The 18,932-nt window shown below is 41.3% G+C and overlaps 2 protein-coding genes across 2 annotated transcripts; both read right to left on the bottom strand.

The window, feature by feature from the left end:
• Positions 1–1,090: 1,090 nt before the first annotated feature.
• LOC112568537 (G-protein coupled receptor GRL101-like) lies at positions 1,091–2,942 on the bottom strand. Its single transcript, XM_025245856.1, has 2 exons — positions 2,807–2,942; positions 1,091–2,661 (listed from the first exon to the last, which is right to left on the bottom strand). The coding sequence occupies exons 1-2, from the start codon at positions 2,940–2,942 to the stop codon at positions 1,091–1,093; spliced, it is 1,707 nt and encodes a 568-aa protein (XP_025101641.1).
• A 13,320-nt stretch (positions 2,943–16,262) lies between these two features.
• LOC112568535 (G-protein coupled receptor GRL101-like) lies at positions 16,263–18,722 on the bottom strand. Its single transcript, XM_025245854.1, has one exon. The coding sequence runs from the start codon at positions 18,720–18,722 to the stop codon at positions 16,263–16,265; it is 2,460 nt and encodes an 819-aa protein (XP_025101639.1).
• Positions 18,723–18,932: the final 210 nt, after the last annotated feature.

The raw sequence follows: 18,932 nt of genomic DNA, 5'->3' as shown, positions 1-18,932 counted from the left end.
AATCATTCAATACATAAAAAAATACTAGCACACAAAATAAAATAAAATCTAAACATTCTTGGATAAAAATAAATCAACATAAACAATGATCAGAAATCGAGAATCGATGACAGTGTACTACCTTCTTTTAAACGTCAATACAAAAAAGACGGTGAGCACAAGACCGAACTGCGACACTTCATCGAATGGCATCTAGTCGTTTCCCCGGGAAAGGGGTTGGAAGGGTGGGTAACAGACGAGAAGATAAACTGCACGCGCGTTCTATTTGGCCATCACTCCATCGACTTTTCTGAACCACGCATCAAGTGCAGGTAAGATGTTCTGGTAGTATACTAGAGCCCTGCGTATAGTCGATGCTACTGTTACATACTACATAGTATTAGACAACTTTAGCAAAAATCTGTGGATTTAAGTAGGTAGCACTCTTTTATCAGCTGAGTTAGTTTTTTGACTAGCATTTTCAGAAGCGAAGAAAATAGAAAATTTAGTCTTGGTATCGCAGCATAACTTGGATGACCGTTATAAATTAGGAACTTAACGAGAAGAGCCAACATTAAAAGAGGAAGAAGAATATTTTTTAGAAAGTCCCTGACAAATCTCCGTTATTGGCCTTTTACGGTTTATAGTAATCAAAGGGAGTGTGTGATATGGGAGGCAAATGTAATATGGTATAAAAGGAAACAAGTGCAGTTTTCTGCGTTTAGACGAAATGCTTACTTCAAACTATTTGAAAAAAGATATCGTTTTAAAGCTCTAAATTTTGAATGAAGATCGTAATTTTCAGACACATTTTTGAGACACCTTTAGTCGAGATCGTAGAGCTTTCACAACACGACCTTTCGCAGAATCTCTCCTTTCCTCAAGAAAAATATTAACGATGTATATCCAAGGGTTCAACGATGAATTACTAGTATAAACGAATAGCGTGAGTACACCTGCGACATCCCTAGAAATGACAGTACCTGTCTGTGACATTACACCTAAAATGGTGATAACTGAGCAGCTAAGAATTTTTGTCACGATATGAACAGTGACTCGTCGAGCCACCACACTTTCTTCACTTTTCAATGCCACGACTGCAGAGATCTCACTAGGATGCAAGGTACAAACGCTGAATGCATGACAAACTCCAGCAACTAAAGTCAGGACGAGGCGAAAAAGCATCAGTACGAAGACGTAGTCCCAGCCTTTGTAATCTTTCTCGAAGACAGGTAAAGGAAGACAAACTGAGTTCTGCCCATAGAACTGCCACTGCCACGTACAAAGAATGGGCAAAACAGCAAAGACTAAAGCAAGCAACCAGATGGATGCAACAGATTGTAACCAAGGATTTGCCGTGCAGAGAAAAATCGAGAGGAGATCGTACGACGATAAGACGTTCTGCTATGATGGCGGTCAAGGTTATGATAGACACATCCACGCACATCCAGAACACGAGGCCGGACATCTGACACAACCATCCACCCGTCCATGCTTCTTCGTACCACAAATAGCGGTCTCGGAACACCAAGTCAGCCACCCCTATCACTAACATGTACGTGCCGGTGAGAAAGTCGGACACGTGCAGATTAATCATCAAGACATTAAAGACGGATCTGTGCTTTTCCTTCTTCTTGATTTCAGAATGCACGATACAATAAACATTCCCAGTTAAAGAAAGAACACATAAAGCCCAGACCAAAGCAAAAGCAGTCTTTGAACTCAACAGATTTTGGCAGGACGAAAAAATGTCATCCGGTGAGAAACACATCACTTCGTGAGCGAGGTCTGGCAGCAGTTCATGGCAGCAAAGCTTGTAGGAGCTCGCTTGTAGGACTTTTAAAGACTTCAGATGCTTGAACGTGTCGTTGTGCACTCTTCTGATTTGTGTTTTGGACAGATCCAGGTGGGTCACTTCTTGAATGTAATAAAAACTGTCATAACGAAGTTCTGTAAGACAGCTAATGGACAGATTCAGTACCTGTATGGCGGAAAAACTACTCAGCATCTCACCTGTAAACACTTTCAGCGACGTTCGCGAAAGGTCTAGATACGTCAAAGGGGAATGTTGTGGTTCTGTGTAACTTGTGAACAAGAACTGCAATGGATTTCCGGCTAGACGAAGAACGCGGAGATTTTCAAACTGCATGAAATACGACATGTCTAACCAGCTGATCAGGTTGTCACTCAAGTCAAGTGTTTGAAGAGTAGGAAGCGATATATTATAAAGAACTTGCAGATTACAAGCTGCGAGACTAAGCCACGCGAGGTAAATTGTTGGAGACAGATCTTTTGTTGACAAACCACTCCCTCTAGCATCTAAATAACGAAGGGCAGGAACGTTCTGCATGTCGAATGTTTCTGAGCAAACAAATGCAAGACCCTGACACACACAGCCTTGTGGGCATCTGAGGTCACAGAACAGTTCGTCGTCGTGTTGTGGACACTGTGGTCTGCCGTCACACATGTGGTCAACGTGCACGCACACGGTGGAGGCGCGACACCTGTAGAAACCTGAACACGTGTACACCTGGCAGTTCGCCTCATCTTCTCGGTTGGGACAGTCGTACACGCCGTTACAGCGCACGTACACAGGCAAACAGTAGCCGTCAGGAGGACACCGGAAGTGAGTTTCGGGGCAAGATTCGAAGAAACTGAGTGTCTTATACGTTAAGTTACCGTCTTTATCAAAATTTGATCACAGCAGGGGGATCTTTGTGATTGGTAAGAGACACGTACCACTCTTGGAACTGATCGCAGTCCTCGTCGGAAGCATCCCAACAGTCGTTTTCTACGTCACAGAGTTTGTCGAGTGGAATACACTGACCGTTCTGACACTGGTACCCGACACACGTCTGACTTCGTGTGCAAAACATTTCATCAGATCCATCGTTGCAGTCCTGCTTGAAGTCACAAACCAGAGTGTAGTGCAAGGTGCGTGTTTGGTCAGAGCAAAGAAACATCTCAGTGACAATAGACGACCCGAACTCTTTGGTTGAGTTTTACAGTATAAAGGAAAATTCACTGCACCACATCTACTAGCTTTATCACATGACAAGAAGTTGTATGTGAAGTGGCCTCTGGACAAACGACATAGAGGCTGTCATTTCCAGTAACGAAATCAGCCTCAAAGGAAGATACCAGAACGTTGATTTCCGTTAGGTATTTGTCTAAAGCAAACTCACAGAGTGTGAGAAAAACCTCGTATCCATAACACTCGCCTTGAAGTAATAATTCGCTGCCATAAGGGTTATAGAAACAAAGTATGCTGATTTTATTAATAGAAACGGGTCTTTGAAAAACCCCCGAAAAACTGTAGGCTATAGTCATGTCAGCCCAAATCAAAGTTTTTTTGTACAATGAAGGCAAAGGTAGCTGGTAGGTAGTGAGTCCTATGTGAAAATCTGCTAATATTTTGCAAATTTGTCTATCTTCCTAAGAGAATACAAATCATTATTTGTTTTTAAAGTTGCCAGGTTACCTCCCTTATCTGTGCACAATTTACTCGCCATCGGCCACAGAACTTCTTCCCAGCTCAAGACGACATAACACTTGTTACCTACGGCAATAGAGCCGTTACAGGCGGGACTGCTGTAAGGACAGTGCGCTCCTTCGTCCTCCCCTCCATGGCACTCCGGCACCAGGTTACACTCCAGATGCTGCTTAAAGGAGTTGTAGAAAGGTACGGAACAATCCCACAGCCCGCTCTCTAATTTACTAGGAACTTCTGACAGATTGTGTAACGAGAATAACATTTTAAACCCTCGACGTATATACGATAGAGACTCAAAGATGAACCTTATCTGAAGCGACTGATTGAACACCAACGCAGGCATAACTAATCTCCTGGTGATATCCATGTGCATTGAAAGATTTCCATCATTATTGATTGTGAATATTTGTAAATGACAATCATCAAGTAGATAGCCTTCAAAGTCGACAAAAGAGAAACTGATCATGACCTCTTGACCTGGATGAACGTCTATGACGCGAGACGCATTCGGTAGAAGTGCTTGTCTCCTTTTGTCTCTGAACAGTCTTATCGTTACGTAACCAGACAACGGTGACGTGTACACGATCGGAAGTGATGTTCGCGAATCTTCTTCGTTCGATGTAAATCTTATTTCAAATACTGGAATCGCTGTTATTGCAATTAGGAAATAAAGTTGTTCTTCCCCCGATAAGAAGACGGGTTCATATGCGGGGACGTACAGTAAGGAATCTTCTAGGGAGTCGATATCTTCAGCACATCTGAGCATCAATGTCTCGCTCAACAAGCTGATGTAGCTTTCAAAAGTAGCCTCTATATACGGGCCTTTTGGAAACGGAAACACTCAGTATACAACTTTCATCATTAGTTGTGTTTAGCGCTTCTGTCATGTATACACCGCGGATGATGCCAGATCTTGATGAAAACTCAGGATTTTTTTCTCTAAGCAATCATTCACTGTTACATTAAAAATCGTCTCCTCATCGCTTATGTTCTCAGTGTAGTCCTCATAATCTTGGAAAGTAACCTTATCATTCGCAAATAAGGATTTGTTCGTGTCACGTGATGTGCTGCTGTCATGAACACAGTTGAAAGTGGAATCTAAATTTGTAGAATCAAAGCTTGAAGTGTTTTCGGTTAAACTCCAGGAGTCATTTTCCGTGATATTGTACAATCTTTGCATGGACCTATCACCAAAAGAGTGCATATATGTCACGAGAGAAAAGCTCCACACCCAAAATAACAGCAGAAGTGGTGTCATTTTAGAGACTTGTTCGTGAAATCTGTTTACGGTCGTGGAGAGTTTGCCTGTTTCACACTCTTATCAAGAGTTTATATAAGGCGTAATATATTGCGCTTTGCTGTTGCTTACGCTGATCAGAAAAATGTCTTTTTTTGTATATAATCATCTATCTGAAGTCTTCGAGGTTTATTTCTTATAAAAATAATTGAAATAGATTATTTGTAAAATTTTCAACTTAAAAGAACTTTTTTAATAAATTTTTATTTCTAGCATTTTAGTATTATTTTTAATTTCAAATTTAAAATGTAAACATATTTACGTATTTAAAAAAATCTTCATAGCTATTTAAAAAACAATTCTATGAATCCTGACATAAATACATTTAGGTGTGTGCAAGTCGGTCTCTTTAGGAATCGTCAGCATAAAACTGCTGGTCAATTTTTGTATTTCCTTCTTGATAAATAGTCTTAAGCAATGGAGATTTCGAGATTTTCTTTCTATGTAATATTTCATTCCAACTATTACACTGCTTATCTCCATTTTTAAATTTTTTTTTTTACCAGCATGGCTTTTAATAAAATATTCGAGAGAACATCTTTGACTGAAGAATTTTTAAAAGGTTCAGATTACCAGATTAATTCCAGATTGTCACCAAGGGCGTGGCTGACATTTTAATCAAGGAACCGTCTCCTTAAGGTGACTATATATCCACACGTCTGACGAGGCTTGCTACTGCATCCATAGTTCTGTCATTATGAGTAGTGGAGAGAGACCTGTTAGTCATGGCTGTCTTTATCCAATCCCCACTGTAGATTGTTTTTAACCGTCAACCCCTCTCAATCTCACTTCGCGATAACGGAGTCTTGCTCGTTACATTGTTTTCATGTTTTAGGGAAAGAGGTAAGTCGTGCGCTGCAGAGTTTATGTTTTGCTTAGTGGCTTCGAGGCATGTACTTTGTGAAGCAGCAACTTATCCTGAGCTTCTGGACTTACATAAGAGAGAGATTTGTCCACCAATATAGTCACTTCTTAGTCTGCTATGTCGGCCTTTATCAACAGCTCTTTAATACTATGTGTTACAACGGATCCAATAACCAAACCAAGGAGACTTTCGCCGTGTTATGATTTCTCGAAAAGGGTCTTGAGTGAGATGGTGTCAACTATATCTACATAGTCGCTGGTCGTAATTCAGGATTCAATGTAGTTTTTCCAGGATGATGTTCTCTAATGCCAGAATATTCATTGTTTCTGACGAAGTTTGGTCTCATTGTCCCAAACCTTGTACAGCATATGCACTGCTTCTGTAGTTATTGTAAATAATAATTTTTTTAATGAGCAGTTGCCATATTGTGGCAAGCTGGAAGAAAGCTATTCAAGCCTCTTCAAGCCATCCTTTTGTTGTCCTTTTAACGTAACGTTTGCCGATTTGATTGGTGTTTCTCATTACTTTCTGTTCTGTTTTGCCTTCTACAGAATCCTCTGAGAGTCTCTGAGGTTTTACATTTCATTCACACTTCCCTATTATGATTCTACGTGTTGCACCGGGATCATTTAAATAATTGTTGTCTTTTTCTTAAGACGCTAGGTCTCTCCGTAAATATAAATAATAGGAAATAAAAGCTTCAAAAGAAAATTGCGGCTATCCATCGACTCATCACCTGTGACTAATATCTAGCATTTGTGATCAAAGATGTACGCCAGTCCAGAAGCTTGTAATTTTTCTTTGCATATTTGCATGTGAAACATCCCTGCCTCGGTAGACCTGATTCTTATTTTATTTCATTCAATTTTAGGACATCTTCAACTGGAAGAAGACATAAAAATATCTTCATCGAGGTATGGAGGAATTGATCAACTCCGCAAATAACACTTTTGACTTTATATATATGTGCTAGCTTTGTTGTGTACAAAGAAAACGCGCAAATTTCAATCAAATTTTTTTTGTTTCTTTCTATGCTGGTGAATAATGACATTACTAAAACGCAGAAAAACACAAAGCAGGACAAAAAGACGCTGCCACTCTGCACTTCATGAAGACGACCAGGACATCTGAGATTTTGTGCTGCAGAAATGAAATCGAAGTTAACGTTAGTTGCGTTATTATCCCACAAGTGCATAAATCCCTTCGACCACTTACTACGAACATTGTTTCTTACAATGTGCACATTCAGCCTCTCTCTGTGTCTTACACATTCTTCTGTACTGCAAACGAGTACAGAACTCCGACAGTCAATAAATACCTACTTTCAAAATGACCAAGTTCTAAGAAACAACAATGAACTTCTTCACTTTACCTTCAATGACCTTTACTATACCTATCAAACTTCACTGGATGCAGATACTGAGGTCTCGATTAACACACGGCAGTTAGACAGTGAAGATCGCACTACGACCAGCAGTGAGCATGATAATACTGGAACAATTTTTTCATTCGACATCAACATCATGGAGTGTGCTGACGCCAAGGTCATTATTTTTACTGGTGAGACAGGAGAGATCCATCGTGAAATCGGGAGGAAGAAATCTCTCAAGAACAATTACTGAATGTAGCTGGACAGTGCGGGGCCCTGAAGGCTATCAAGCGTCAAGCTCTGTACATTTTCGTTTGTATCCCTGCTTCATGGACGTCACAGTTACTGTTATCAATGACTTGGAAGGTTGTAAAAAAAAAGTATTTAGTTGTAAAGATACGAAGATAAATCCCACGTTAGCCCTCAGCGGCTCCAATCAGCAGCTTTTCCTCTTTAGTGATAGTTTGCAAGATACATCTCGTTCGATTGAGCTCACAGTGCAGTTCCTTGCAGTTCCACTCGCCGAAAGAGTTTTACACTCGCTTCCTATAACGTATACTTCACCAAGCTCCGGCTACGTGACGTCATATGGGTTTGAAAAGGGGCTTGAATTTCCGTGTGGTACAAACGCAACACGTCTAATCATTGCTCCACAAGGTCACGTGATGATGATCAGCTTCGTGGCTGTCTACACTAATGTAAATAGTTTGTCTTATGTAGGCCCCCCTGAGCTCAAGATGTACAAGGTCAATGACGACGGATCCTTAGCGAACTTAGGAATAGTAAACGGACAAGATAAAGGCCCAACATTCATCCAGTCGAACATATTGCTGCATCTAGAAAAAAGACAATCGTTTACGATCACCGGCTTCAAAATATATTTTTCTTTTCATCCTTCACCGGAAGCACCACGAAGGATGACCAGCGGTTTGTGGGATTGTTCAGTACCTAATTACAACACCTTTAAACAACACCTGGAGTGCAATCTGGAAGCCGAGTGCGACGGTGGGGAGGATGAGGGACCCCATTGCGGGTTCAGCAGTCTCGCCTGCAATGGCTCTGTTGCCGTGGGTGACAAATGTTATGAGAACTTACAAACCTTCGAGGTAGTCTCAGCCCGCTCGTCAGAAGAGAAGTGTAAGAAGAGAGGAGGCCATCTTGCGACGATGAAATCACGAGAGGAATGGAAGGCATTTGTAAAGCTTTTCCAATATGGAAAAAGACTAAGCATGGCTATGATCGGCCTGCGGACATCTAGAACAGACTGGCCAAAATACTACAAGTACGCGCTCATGTGGGCAGACGGTACAGTGTCTTACGAAACCAACACCACGCAGGATTTCTTTTTGGGGCAATCACGTGCTGTTTGTGGTTTTTACCAGTTCACTATGCCTTTACGTTCTGTTCTTCTGGAATGCGTATCCCTTATAATAAAAAGTTTCATTTGCGAATATCGCGTAAAGCTTCAAATACCCATAAAGCCAAAGCAGGTGGTATATCCCACATTTGATAATCCCATGATGCTTTGGCATAACCGCAAATATGTCTCTGTCGTACAATGTGCGGGAGGTCACGTGACGCATTCCTTCTTATCGTGTGATCCAAACAGCTACTGCCGAGCAACAGCAACTGCCCTCCTGTGTAAAACTATTAGTGGAGAAGAAACAGAGATGTTCCGCTGTGACGATCAAGTCACCATACTCCCCTACACTCTAGTGTGTGACTTTAGGTCTGACTGCTTGGATGAATCTGACGAAAACTTTTGCAAACACAAACAGAAGTGCCACGAGTTCTCGTGTCGTAATGGTCAGTGTATTGCAAATAAATATACTGTGACTTGTACAAGGACTGCTGGATGGATCCGACGAAGATTGTTCGTCTATTTTTTCTACGAGTATCCACCAAAGCAACGATTGTTTGCACCAGCTGTTGTTTATTTCGACGGTGAAGGTGAGTTTTACCAAGCACCTATACCATCTTCTGAGCCATGTCCACAAACGCACTTCCGGTGTGCAGGCGATTCGGCTTACTGTCTGCCCGTGTACGTGCGCTGTAACGGTGTGTACGACTGTCCCACCCACGAGGACGAGGAGGACTGTCAGCGATACACGTGTCCGGGCTTCTATCGCTGTCGTGGATCACGTGTTTGTGTTCATCCCGACAACGTGTGCGACGGCTGGCCACAGTGTCCGCAACACGACGACGAGACTTTCTGTGGAGTGCGCTGTCCTGATGCCTGCGTCTGTCAGGGCTTAGCGTTTGTTTGTACCAAATCGTTCGCAGCCAAAGATTATCTGCAAATGCGTTTCTTAGATGCCACAGGTTCAGGTATGACAGTTAATGACTTACAATTTAATACCTATCTTATCTGGTTATGTCTTTCTTTTTGTAGTTTGACAAATGTTTCTAGCATCGAACTTCCAAACCTTCAGGTTTTGGATCTTAGCTACAACAAAATAATCACCGTCGATATAAGTTCGTTTCGTTTGCTGCAAAATCTGAAAGTGTTGCGTTTGGCAGGTAACCCACTCATCATGTTAACAAACGACGGCTTCAGTCCCTATCATATTAACCTTCAGCTGTGGATTTGTCTTCGTGCTTGTTAAACACATTTGACAGTAAAGCATTTCTGGAATTTCCAAACATTAATTTTTTAAATATATCTTTTAATAATATAGAAACTATTACAGAAAATAGGTTTGACTACCTCCCAAGACTTGCACAATTTGATGCGAGAAAAAACTCTTTATCGGTATTTCCTAAAGAAGTGTTGACGGCCGCTAGGTATCTCAGTGCGGTGTATGTAGATAATTACAAGTTCTGTTGCCGGAAGAATCTCCCAGAATTGTTTGGCCTCGAATCCTGCTTTGCCCCACAAGATGAAATTTCGTCTTGCGACGACCTCTTACGATCTGACGTGTACCGGATATTCTTATGGGTGTTTTGTGTTTTGTCGATATCAGGAAATGTCGGCAGTTTTTTATTTCGGCAGTTTTATCACAGGCGCCAGTCTGTGTCTGGATTCGGGGTATTTGTTACTAACCTGAGTGTATCTGACTTCGTGATGGGCGTGTACCTGGCCATAGTCGGGTGTGCGGATGAAACTTATCGCTCCACCTACTTGTGGAACGATGTCCAGTGGAAAGTCAGCACGACGTGCAAAGTGGCCGGCTTTGTGTCTCTCATGTCCAGCGAGGTGTCGACTTTGATCATCTGTCTCATCACCATCGACCGTTTTATCGTTCTCCGCTTTCCATTTAGCAAATTCCGCTTTGAGAGCTGGTCAGCCTCGTGGGCTTGTGGACTTGCTTGGGCTGTAGGGTTCACACTGGCCGCTGTTCCCTTTTTACCATTCCTCTCTGAGTGGGAGTTTTATAGTCAAAATGGTATTTGCATACCACTGCCAATAACAAGAAAACATTTTGGAGGTCGCGATTACTCTTTCGGAGTTATGATCGTTTTTAATATGATACTGTTTTTGGTCATAGCAGTGGGTCAGGTCTGCATCTACCGGTCAGTACGATTGAATTCCATGAAAGAAAGTACGACCAAGAAATCGAAAGATATTATCATAGCACGCCGCCTGGCCACTGTCGTGGTATCTGACTTCCTGTGCTGGTTCCCAATAGGAATGGTCAGCATTATGGCGGCATCAGGAATTGCCGTCCCCGGCGAATTTAGTGTGTTCATGGTTATCTTTGTTCTGCCTTTAAATGCGTCGCTGAATCCTTTCCTTTACACGTTTAACCTTGTGCTAGAGAAGTGGAAACAAGCAGAGGAGGCGAGCATGATAAGAAGATTGGAAGCACAGCAGCCTTGGAATAACGTGCACAAATCAGCCGACGTTTCCACGTCTGACAGCTGCGTTAGCTCTGCCTCTTAGTTGTGTATGGGTGGGTGTCCGCATCCAGTATGAAGCTAAGAGATGATGGTATGCAAGGTGAGTCGGTTCCTTTCCAGTCCGTCTTGCTCTGCCTGCCATCAGCTCTTGGCACTATTCGTCAGATGTAAAGGGACAACTAGACAAATTTATCGAATCTTCTTTTTAGGGAAAATATATTTAAAAGGTATACAAAGATTATGATCTGCAGAGAGTGACAAGCAGAATAACTGTCTTCTTAGATAATTAAAATAAGGAGGTAAGTTTTTGCGCGATATGAAGTAATAAAAGAGAAAATCTCTTAAGAGCAGTCTGCAGATAAAATCAACCCTCCCTTAAGTCTTGATGTAACTACCAATGGTTTGTAATCTAAGGGCGAATGATTCCTTGCACTGAACAGTATTACTTAGAAAAGAACATGTGACAGGGATCAGTTAAGCCCAGAGCAATGTGGCTAGAATAACCCCAAATAAATCAAGTTTTTAAAAAAGTTTCTTTACATTGTGTAACCGGAGAGGCGCTTCTCCCTATTCAAGTACCTGTCTGGGCAATGCAGTGCATACGCCTCCAATTCTCCATCTCTCATCGCTGCCTCCATCTCCATCTCTCAGTCAACTCTCTTTTTTTTTTTAAAACATCTAAAAGGCACGCATTCAGGAAACGTCCATCATTCACACCTTTCATTCCGTGCTCATATGTAACAACTGACAAGATGAATGCTTTCGTCCGAAACATTTCGTTGTGGAAGCAGAAGAGTAACTTTGAATCTTGATCAGGTGAAGAATTGCCCATCTAAACGGACTGCAAAAAGGTTTCAGCATTATTTCGCTGAAATTGATGTGACTAAATACGATTATATTCGTAATCATTTCTGGCTGATCTACACAAGCGGGTTGTCCACAAGAAGAAGAAGCTCATCGACCTTTCGAGTGGAAAATGGTCTTCAACCACCAGTATTCTGGATTAGCATCAACGGTGAATATCCTCTCCTTTCTGAGAAAGCAATGAAAGTTCTGCTGCCATTTTCAACTTCGTATATGTGTGAGCAAGATTTCAGCATTGGCAGCACTGAAGTCGAAATACGAAATCGTGTGGACGCAGAGGCTGAGCTCGAATAGCAGTGGGTACGAACATCGACACAGGTTCGCTTCTCTATGCAACAGCAAGCAGGCTCAACCTTCTCATAATCAAAGTGAGTGTCCAAAAAATAATATTTAGCACCACAGAATTTGCTTTAGAAATTTCATTAACACTTCTTTACGAACTTGTTCTTCCGTTGTTGTACTGATACCGGTGTTTCGTCGACCCGTGTTCGTACATACACAGTCAAACATTTGTTCACTTGGTTTATCTTTTATTTGTCTCAAGTAGACGCCGCCTACATTATTCAGAGTGGATAAAGGAAGTATTACTGTATGTATTTAAACCTGACTGCTAGTAGATATTGGTAAGACACATCGACTAGATATGTTGAGGCTTGCTTTTTGGCATGGCTTTATATTTCGGGATGAAAACATTTTACAACAAACAAGTAACCTAGTGTGATATTTTAATTATTCTTCAAAGGGATGGTTATTTACAACGTATCATTTCGTTTTATTTTTGAATTCTACGCGATTTGTATCTAGCATTTAGCTTCCAAACGTCCAAGCTTACATTCTTTAGATCCTGGTAACAATAAAACACAGCGCAATACAAAATTTACAGATCCGTATAAACACTAACTCGTATTACTGGACTGCTGGCACAAGATTTTTTTCCAGTTAATTCTTAAAACGATGCATTAGGCTTAAATGCTTCCGGTTTAGTCACATTCTTTGTTTAGTCTCGTCGTGACTAACAGCGGAGAACTTTGCAATCTTAGATGCTAGATGATTTTGCACAAGAAATTGCTTGGTTAGTTCTTCCTAAGAGAATTCAGTCATTATTGTTTTCGCTACACATCTGTCTGCGAAAAGATATAACTAGATATAACTCTCATCTTTTGTTTTTCCTTCAAACCTTCCTTTTTTCGTGCTTTGTAATTTTATTGTCTCCCTCTTTTATGCCTCGCTCGCAACACCTTACCACCTTCTGTCTCCTATAATCTCGCAAAATTTGGCGAAACTTCTTTCTCAGTAAACTCAATGTTTACTGCCACATGTGAAGTGCTGAGGAGTAACGCAAGATGGTTGTTTACAACGTAACATTTTTTTTTACTTGGGTTAGACCGGTGTTTGCTCAGCTGACTACAACTACATGTACCGGCTACACTTGGTGATACTGTAGCAAAGCTTACGGCTTGGGGAAGTCTCGATAAAACTTTACGACAGTCAAGTCAAAAGTGAGTCTGCTTCTATGTAATGTGGTGACTGTTAAACGGTGTAAGTGTTGATATCTGCAATCTTCTCTGTACGGGTTGCGCCGCTTGCAGGGTCTGTCTGCTCCCCCTCTGTAGCGTACTGACTAAACTAACAGTCAAGCGCCTCGACGATAGCAATAGAGAGGACAATAGCCAGTGCAGTCACTACTTGTCTCAGAAAGGTATCACAGTTGTCACACTTGCTGGATCGAGTGTACCGGTCAACATGGCAGTTCAGAGAAGCATTGCATGAATCGAGTTTATAAAATAAGACACATTATGAATAATACACATTAAGATAAAAATGATTCTGTTCCTTTCCTCGCAGTATGTATATCTTTTACAGCGGGATAAGTATATTACATAAAGTACTTTATATGTACACTTTATAAGTACACACATAATAAGAGAAATAGGGAGCTCAATGAACACACATCTGACCGGTGAACACCACTCACATCAGTATTCTTTCGTACGAAAGGCAATGTAGGGCCGTATTACTGCTTCCTTCTTTCCTCCATGCTTATCGGTAAAAGTAGGGATTTGAGAATGCATGGACAATTTCTATATTCTTTGTTCTCTATTTAATATGCATGCTTAGTGGTTATATCAAGAGAAGAAAACCATTGTCCAGGTGGTAGACAAGTTAATCAAATTTTGCAATTTTCTGCAAGACATTGAATGTTTTAAATGGCAACAGTTTGTGATACTTCAAGAAGAAATTATAATGGGAATACATTACAGGAGTAATGCAATGCAAAACTGTAAGCACAATAAACTTTCTACAGTTTTAACGGTTTTTCAAGCCAGTTTCGAATATTTCTGTAGCGCAGTTTTTCTCAGGAAATAATAAGTGATATTGAGTAAGCTCTGTTGGCGACTTTAACATTTATATATGAGAGACGCGTGTTTTGTCAGTTTTTTTCTTTGGAGAGTAGGGAGTGGGATTGGTCATGATCAATTTGGTCAAGTGGTACAGATATCGTACCTTCAATTCGAACGTCGCACCTAGAAAGCTCTAACAGCTCAGATACTGTCATTGAGATATATGCCGAAGTTTTGTATTACATAGTAGAACATCAGAGATAAACTATAATAATATTGCTGATGACTCGGACTTTATTGCAAGAAGTATCTGTTACTGTACTGATCATTATAGCAGGGCTTCTGCTAAGGCTAAATTCTTTGGGGTCCCAGGGACCCCTTCTTCAGATTTTTAAGGGGTCCCTGTTCTTCGCCCAACTTTGGAGGGGACCCCATTGACGAAAGTTGAAGGGGTCCTCCGAACTTTTAATGCGTACTGTACGCAATTTTTTGGGTAAGCAGAAGCCCTGATTATATATATACATGTATATGTCATTGGTCTATTTTGTTTGCCATAACGTTTATAAATGAAAGATAAAATGACAGTGTTTCTCTCACAAATGGTTTCAAATGTCAGTATAATGCATTATTTTATTTCTTGTACACAACAAGACTTCAAATATAGTACATCGAAATTTAAAAATTAAATCGTGAAAGATAATGATGCTTGTTGTTTGACGATGTGCCTGCTTTGAATTACCGTCAGAAGAACGTAAAGGCACACATATACTTTCACTGTCTCTCTCTCATATATATATATAAACAAACAAACACTAATTATTTTTAGGTATACATGTACTCTTCTCAGTAATCATATTTAATCACCACGTCGTCTTTTTTCATGATGGGATGTGCGTGTAATGGGGAATGGATCTCTCGTTAGCATTGTTTGGGTGTGTGTGCGTGTGTTACCATGAGAGTGATAGAAATGTAAGTTGTCATGGTCTGGTGTATTAAGTTTAGTGAGAAAAATCATCAATAGATCAGAAAATGTTAACAACTTACGGGGAGTTGACAATTTATTGTAAACCGGAAAAATCCATAACATTTGATGCAGTTACTCGTTGAAGAGGGAAACAATCAGACGTGGACATATAAAATAGTCTAAAACAATGGCAGGAAAAGCAACAAAGGGAAATATCATTCAGCCCTCGCAATTACGACAAACATCAACAGACACCGACGAGAACGAAGGGGAGAGCAGACACACGCCAGAGGCATGGGGCAAAGGGATATAACTATGCAGTTTTAATGGGTTACTGTAAGAACAAAAGTTTTTAAAATTCGCAAAAATGAACTACGAATGTTATAAAGGCATGCGCGAATTAAGGAATCATTCTCCAAGGTGCCAAACAAGAGTTGTCGATTCAGAAACAGCTGCTTTGTAACTGTCGATAAACTGATTATAACCACACACACAAATACGGAAGAAAAGACCACACAAGATACAATAAAATGTAAGCTTTATTGTATAACGTAAATAAAAACAAGCAATAGGCAGGTGTCGTAAATCAACGACAGCGTCCTATCTTCCTAAGCTTACACGTCAATACAAACAAGACGACAAGCAAGACAAGACCGAACTGAAACACTTCATCGAATGGCATCCAGTCGTTTCTCGAGGGGAAAGCTGCATGGGGGTGTGTAACAAAACAGAAGATAAACTGCACGCGCGTTCTATTTGGCTATCACTCGATCACCTTTTCTGAACCACGCAGCAAGTGCAGGTAGGATGTTCTAGTAGTATACTAGAGCCCTGCGTATAGTCGATGCTGCTGTTACATACTACGAAGTATTAGACCACTTTAGCAAAAATCTGCGGCTTTAAGTAGATAGCACTCTTTTATCAGCTGAGTTCTTTAAATTGCATTTTTAGAAGCCTAGAGAATAGAAAATTTAGTCATGGTAGCGCATCATGTTATAAATTAGGAAGCTTCACGACCTCAAACAACATAAAAAGAGGAAGAAGAACATTATTTAGAAAGTCCTTGACAGATCGCCGTTATTGGCCTTTTATGGAAAAAGGTTTAATCAATGGATGGTAGAGAGATGTGACATGGTGTAAAAAGGAAACTAGTGCAGTTTTCTGTGTTTAGACAAAATGCTTACTTCAAACAATTTGAAAGAAGAAACCGTTTTTAAAGCTCTATATTTTTGAATGCAGATCGTACTTTTCAGACACATTTCTGAGACACCCTTAGTCGAGATCGTAGAACTTTCACAATACGACCTTTCGCAGAATCTCTTCTTTCTTTCAGAAAAACATTAACGATGTAAAGCCAAGGGTTCAAAGACGCATTAATAGTATGAACGAACAGGATGAGTACACCTGCAATGACAGCAGCTGTCTCTGACATTACACCAAACACGCTGGTAACCAAAGAGCTAAGAATTTTTGTCACGATAAGAACAGTAACTCGTCGAGCCAGCGCCATCTCTTCACTTTTCAATGCCATGACTGCAGAGATCTCACTAGGGTGCAAGGTACACACGCTGAATGCATGACAAACTCCAGCAACTAAAGTCAGGACGAGGCGAAAAAGCATCAGTACGAAGACGTAGTCCCAGCCTTTGTAATCTTTCTCGAAGACAGGTAAAGGAAGACAAACTGAGTTCTGCCCATAGAACTGCCACTGCCACGTACAAAGAATGGGCAAAACAGCAAAGACTAAAGCAAGCAACCAGATGATGCAACAGATTGTAACCAAGGATTTGCCGTGCAGAGAAAAATCGAGAGGAGACCGTACGACGATAAGACGTTCTGCTATGATGGCCGTCAAGGTTATGATAGACACATCCACGCACACCCAGAACACGAGGCCGGACATCTGACACAACCATCCTCCCGTCCATGCTTCTTCATACCACAAATAGCGGTCTCGGTACACCACGTCAGCCACCCCTATCACTAACATGTACGTGCCGGTGAGAAAGTCGGACACGTGCAGATTAATCATCAAGACATTAAAGACGGATCTGTGCTTTTCCTTCTTCTTGATTTCAGAATGCACAATACAATATACATTCCCAGTTAAAGAAACAACACATAAAGCCCAGAAGAAAGCAAAAACAGTCTTTGAACGCAACAGATTTTGGCAGGACGAAAAAATGTCATCCGGTGAGAAACACATCACTTCGTGGGCGAGGTCTGGCAGCAGTTCGTGGCAGCAAAGCTTGTAGGAGCTCGCTTGTAGGACTTTTAAAGACTTCAGATGCTTGAACGTGTCGTTGTGCACTCTTCTGATTTGTGTTTTGGACAGATCCAGGTGGGTCACATCTTGAATGTAATAAAAACTGTCGTAGCGCAGTTCTGTAAGACAGCTAATGGACAGATTCAGTACCTGTATGGCGGAAAAACTACTCAACATCTCTCCCGTAAACACTTTCAGCAACGTTCGCGAAAGGTCGAGATACGTCAAAGGGGAATGTTGTGGTTCTGTGTAACTTGTGAACAAGAACTGCAATGGATTCCCGGCTAGACGAAGAACGCGGAGATTTTCAAACCGCATGAAATACGACATGTCTAACCAGCTGATTAGGTTGTCACTCAAGTCAAGTGTTTGAAGAGTAGGAAGCGATATATTATAAAGAACTTGCAGATTACAAGCTGCGAGACTAAGCCACGCGAGGTAAATTGTTGGAGACAAATCTTTTGTTGACAAACCGCTCCCTCTAGCATCTAAATAACGCAGGGCAGGAACGTTCTGCATGTCGAATGTTTCTGAGCAAAGAAATGCAAGACCTTGACACACACAGCCTTGTGGGCATCTGAGGTCACAGAACAGTTCGTCGTCGTGTTGTGGACACTGTGGTCGGCCGTCACACATGTGGTCAATGTGCACGCACACGGTGGAGGCGCGACACCTGTAGAAACCTGGACACGTGTACACCTGGCAGTTCGCCTCATCTTCCCGGTTTGGACAGTCGTACACGCCGTTACACCGCACGTACACAGGCAAACAGTAGCCGTCAGGAGGACACCGGAAGTGAGTTTCGGGGCAAGATTCGAAGACACTAAGTGCCTTATACGTTAAGTTACCGTCCTTTTCAAAATTGATCACAGCAGGGGGATCAATGTGATTAGTAAGAGACACGTACCACTCTTGGAACTGATCGCAGTCCTCGTCGGAAGCATCCCAACAGTCGTTTTCTACGTCACAGAGTTTGTCGAGTGGAATACACTGACCGTTCTGACACTGGTACCCGTCACACGTCTGACTTCGTGTGCAAAACATTTCATCAGATCCATCGTTGCAGTCCTGCTTGAAGTCACAAACCAGAGTGTAGTGCAAGGTGCGTGTTTGGTCGGAGCAGAGAAACATCTCAGTGACAATAGACGACCCCGAACTCTTTGGTTGAGTTTTACAGCGTAAAGGAAGATTTGCTGCACCACAACGGCTGGCTTTATCACATGACAAGAAGTTGTATGTGAAGTGGCCTTCTGGACAAACGACATAGAGGCTGTCATTTCCAGTAACGAAATCAGCATCAAAGGAAGATACCAGAACGTTGTTTTTCGTTTGATATCCGTCTAAAGCAAACTCACACAGTGTGAGAAAAATCTCGTATCCATAGCACTGGCCTTCAAGTACGTATTCATTTCTGTAAGAGTTATGAAAACAAAGTTTGCTCATTGTATTAATAGAAATGCGTCTTTGAAAAAACCACGAAAAACTGTAGGCTATAGTCATGTCCGCCCAAATCAAAGTTTTTTTGTACAATGAAGGCAAAGGTGGCTGGTAGGTAGTGAGTCCTATGTGAAAATCTGCTAATACCTTTGCAAATTTGTCTATCTTCCTAAGGGAATACAAATCATCCTTTGTTTTTACAGTTGCCAGGTTACC

The sequence above is a fragment of the Pomacea canaliculata genome, linkage group LG7 (genome assembly GCF_003073045.1).
Source record: "Pomacea canaliculata isolate SZHN2017 linkage group LG7, ASM307304v1, whole genome shotgun sequence".
Taxonomy (NCBI): domain Eukaryota; kingdom Metazoa; phylum Mollusca; class Gastropoda; order Architaenioglossa; family Ampullariidae; genus Pomacea; species Pomacea canaliculata.
Note: the sequence above shows the minus strand (reverse complement) of the source record. Positions and strands in the feature narration are given on the sequence as shown.

Excerpts from the sequence above, each read along its gene's own strand:
- LOC112568535 (XM_025245854.1), bottom strand. The coding sequence starts at position 18,722 with ATGAGCAAACTTTGTTTTCATAACTCTTACAGAAATGAATACGTACTT.
- LOC112568537 (XM_025245856.1), bottom strand. The coding sequence starts at position 2,942 with ATGTTTCTTTGCTCTGACCAAACACGCACCTTGCACTACACTCTGGTT. Across the intron at positions 2,662-2,806 it reads CGGGTACCAGTGTCAGAACG|ACGGTAACTTAACGTATAAG; the intron begins GTCAGTGTATTC and ends ATTTTGATAAAG.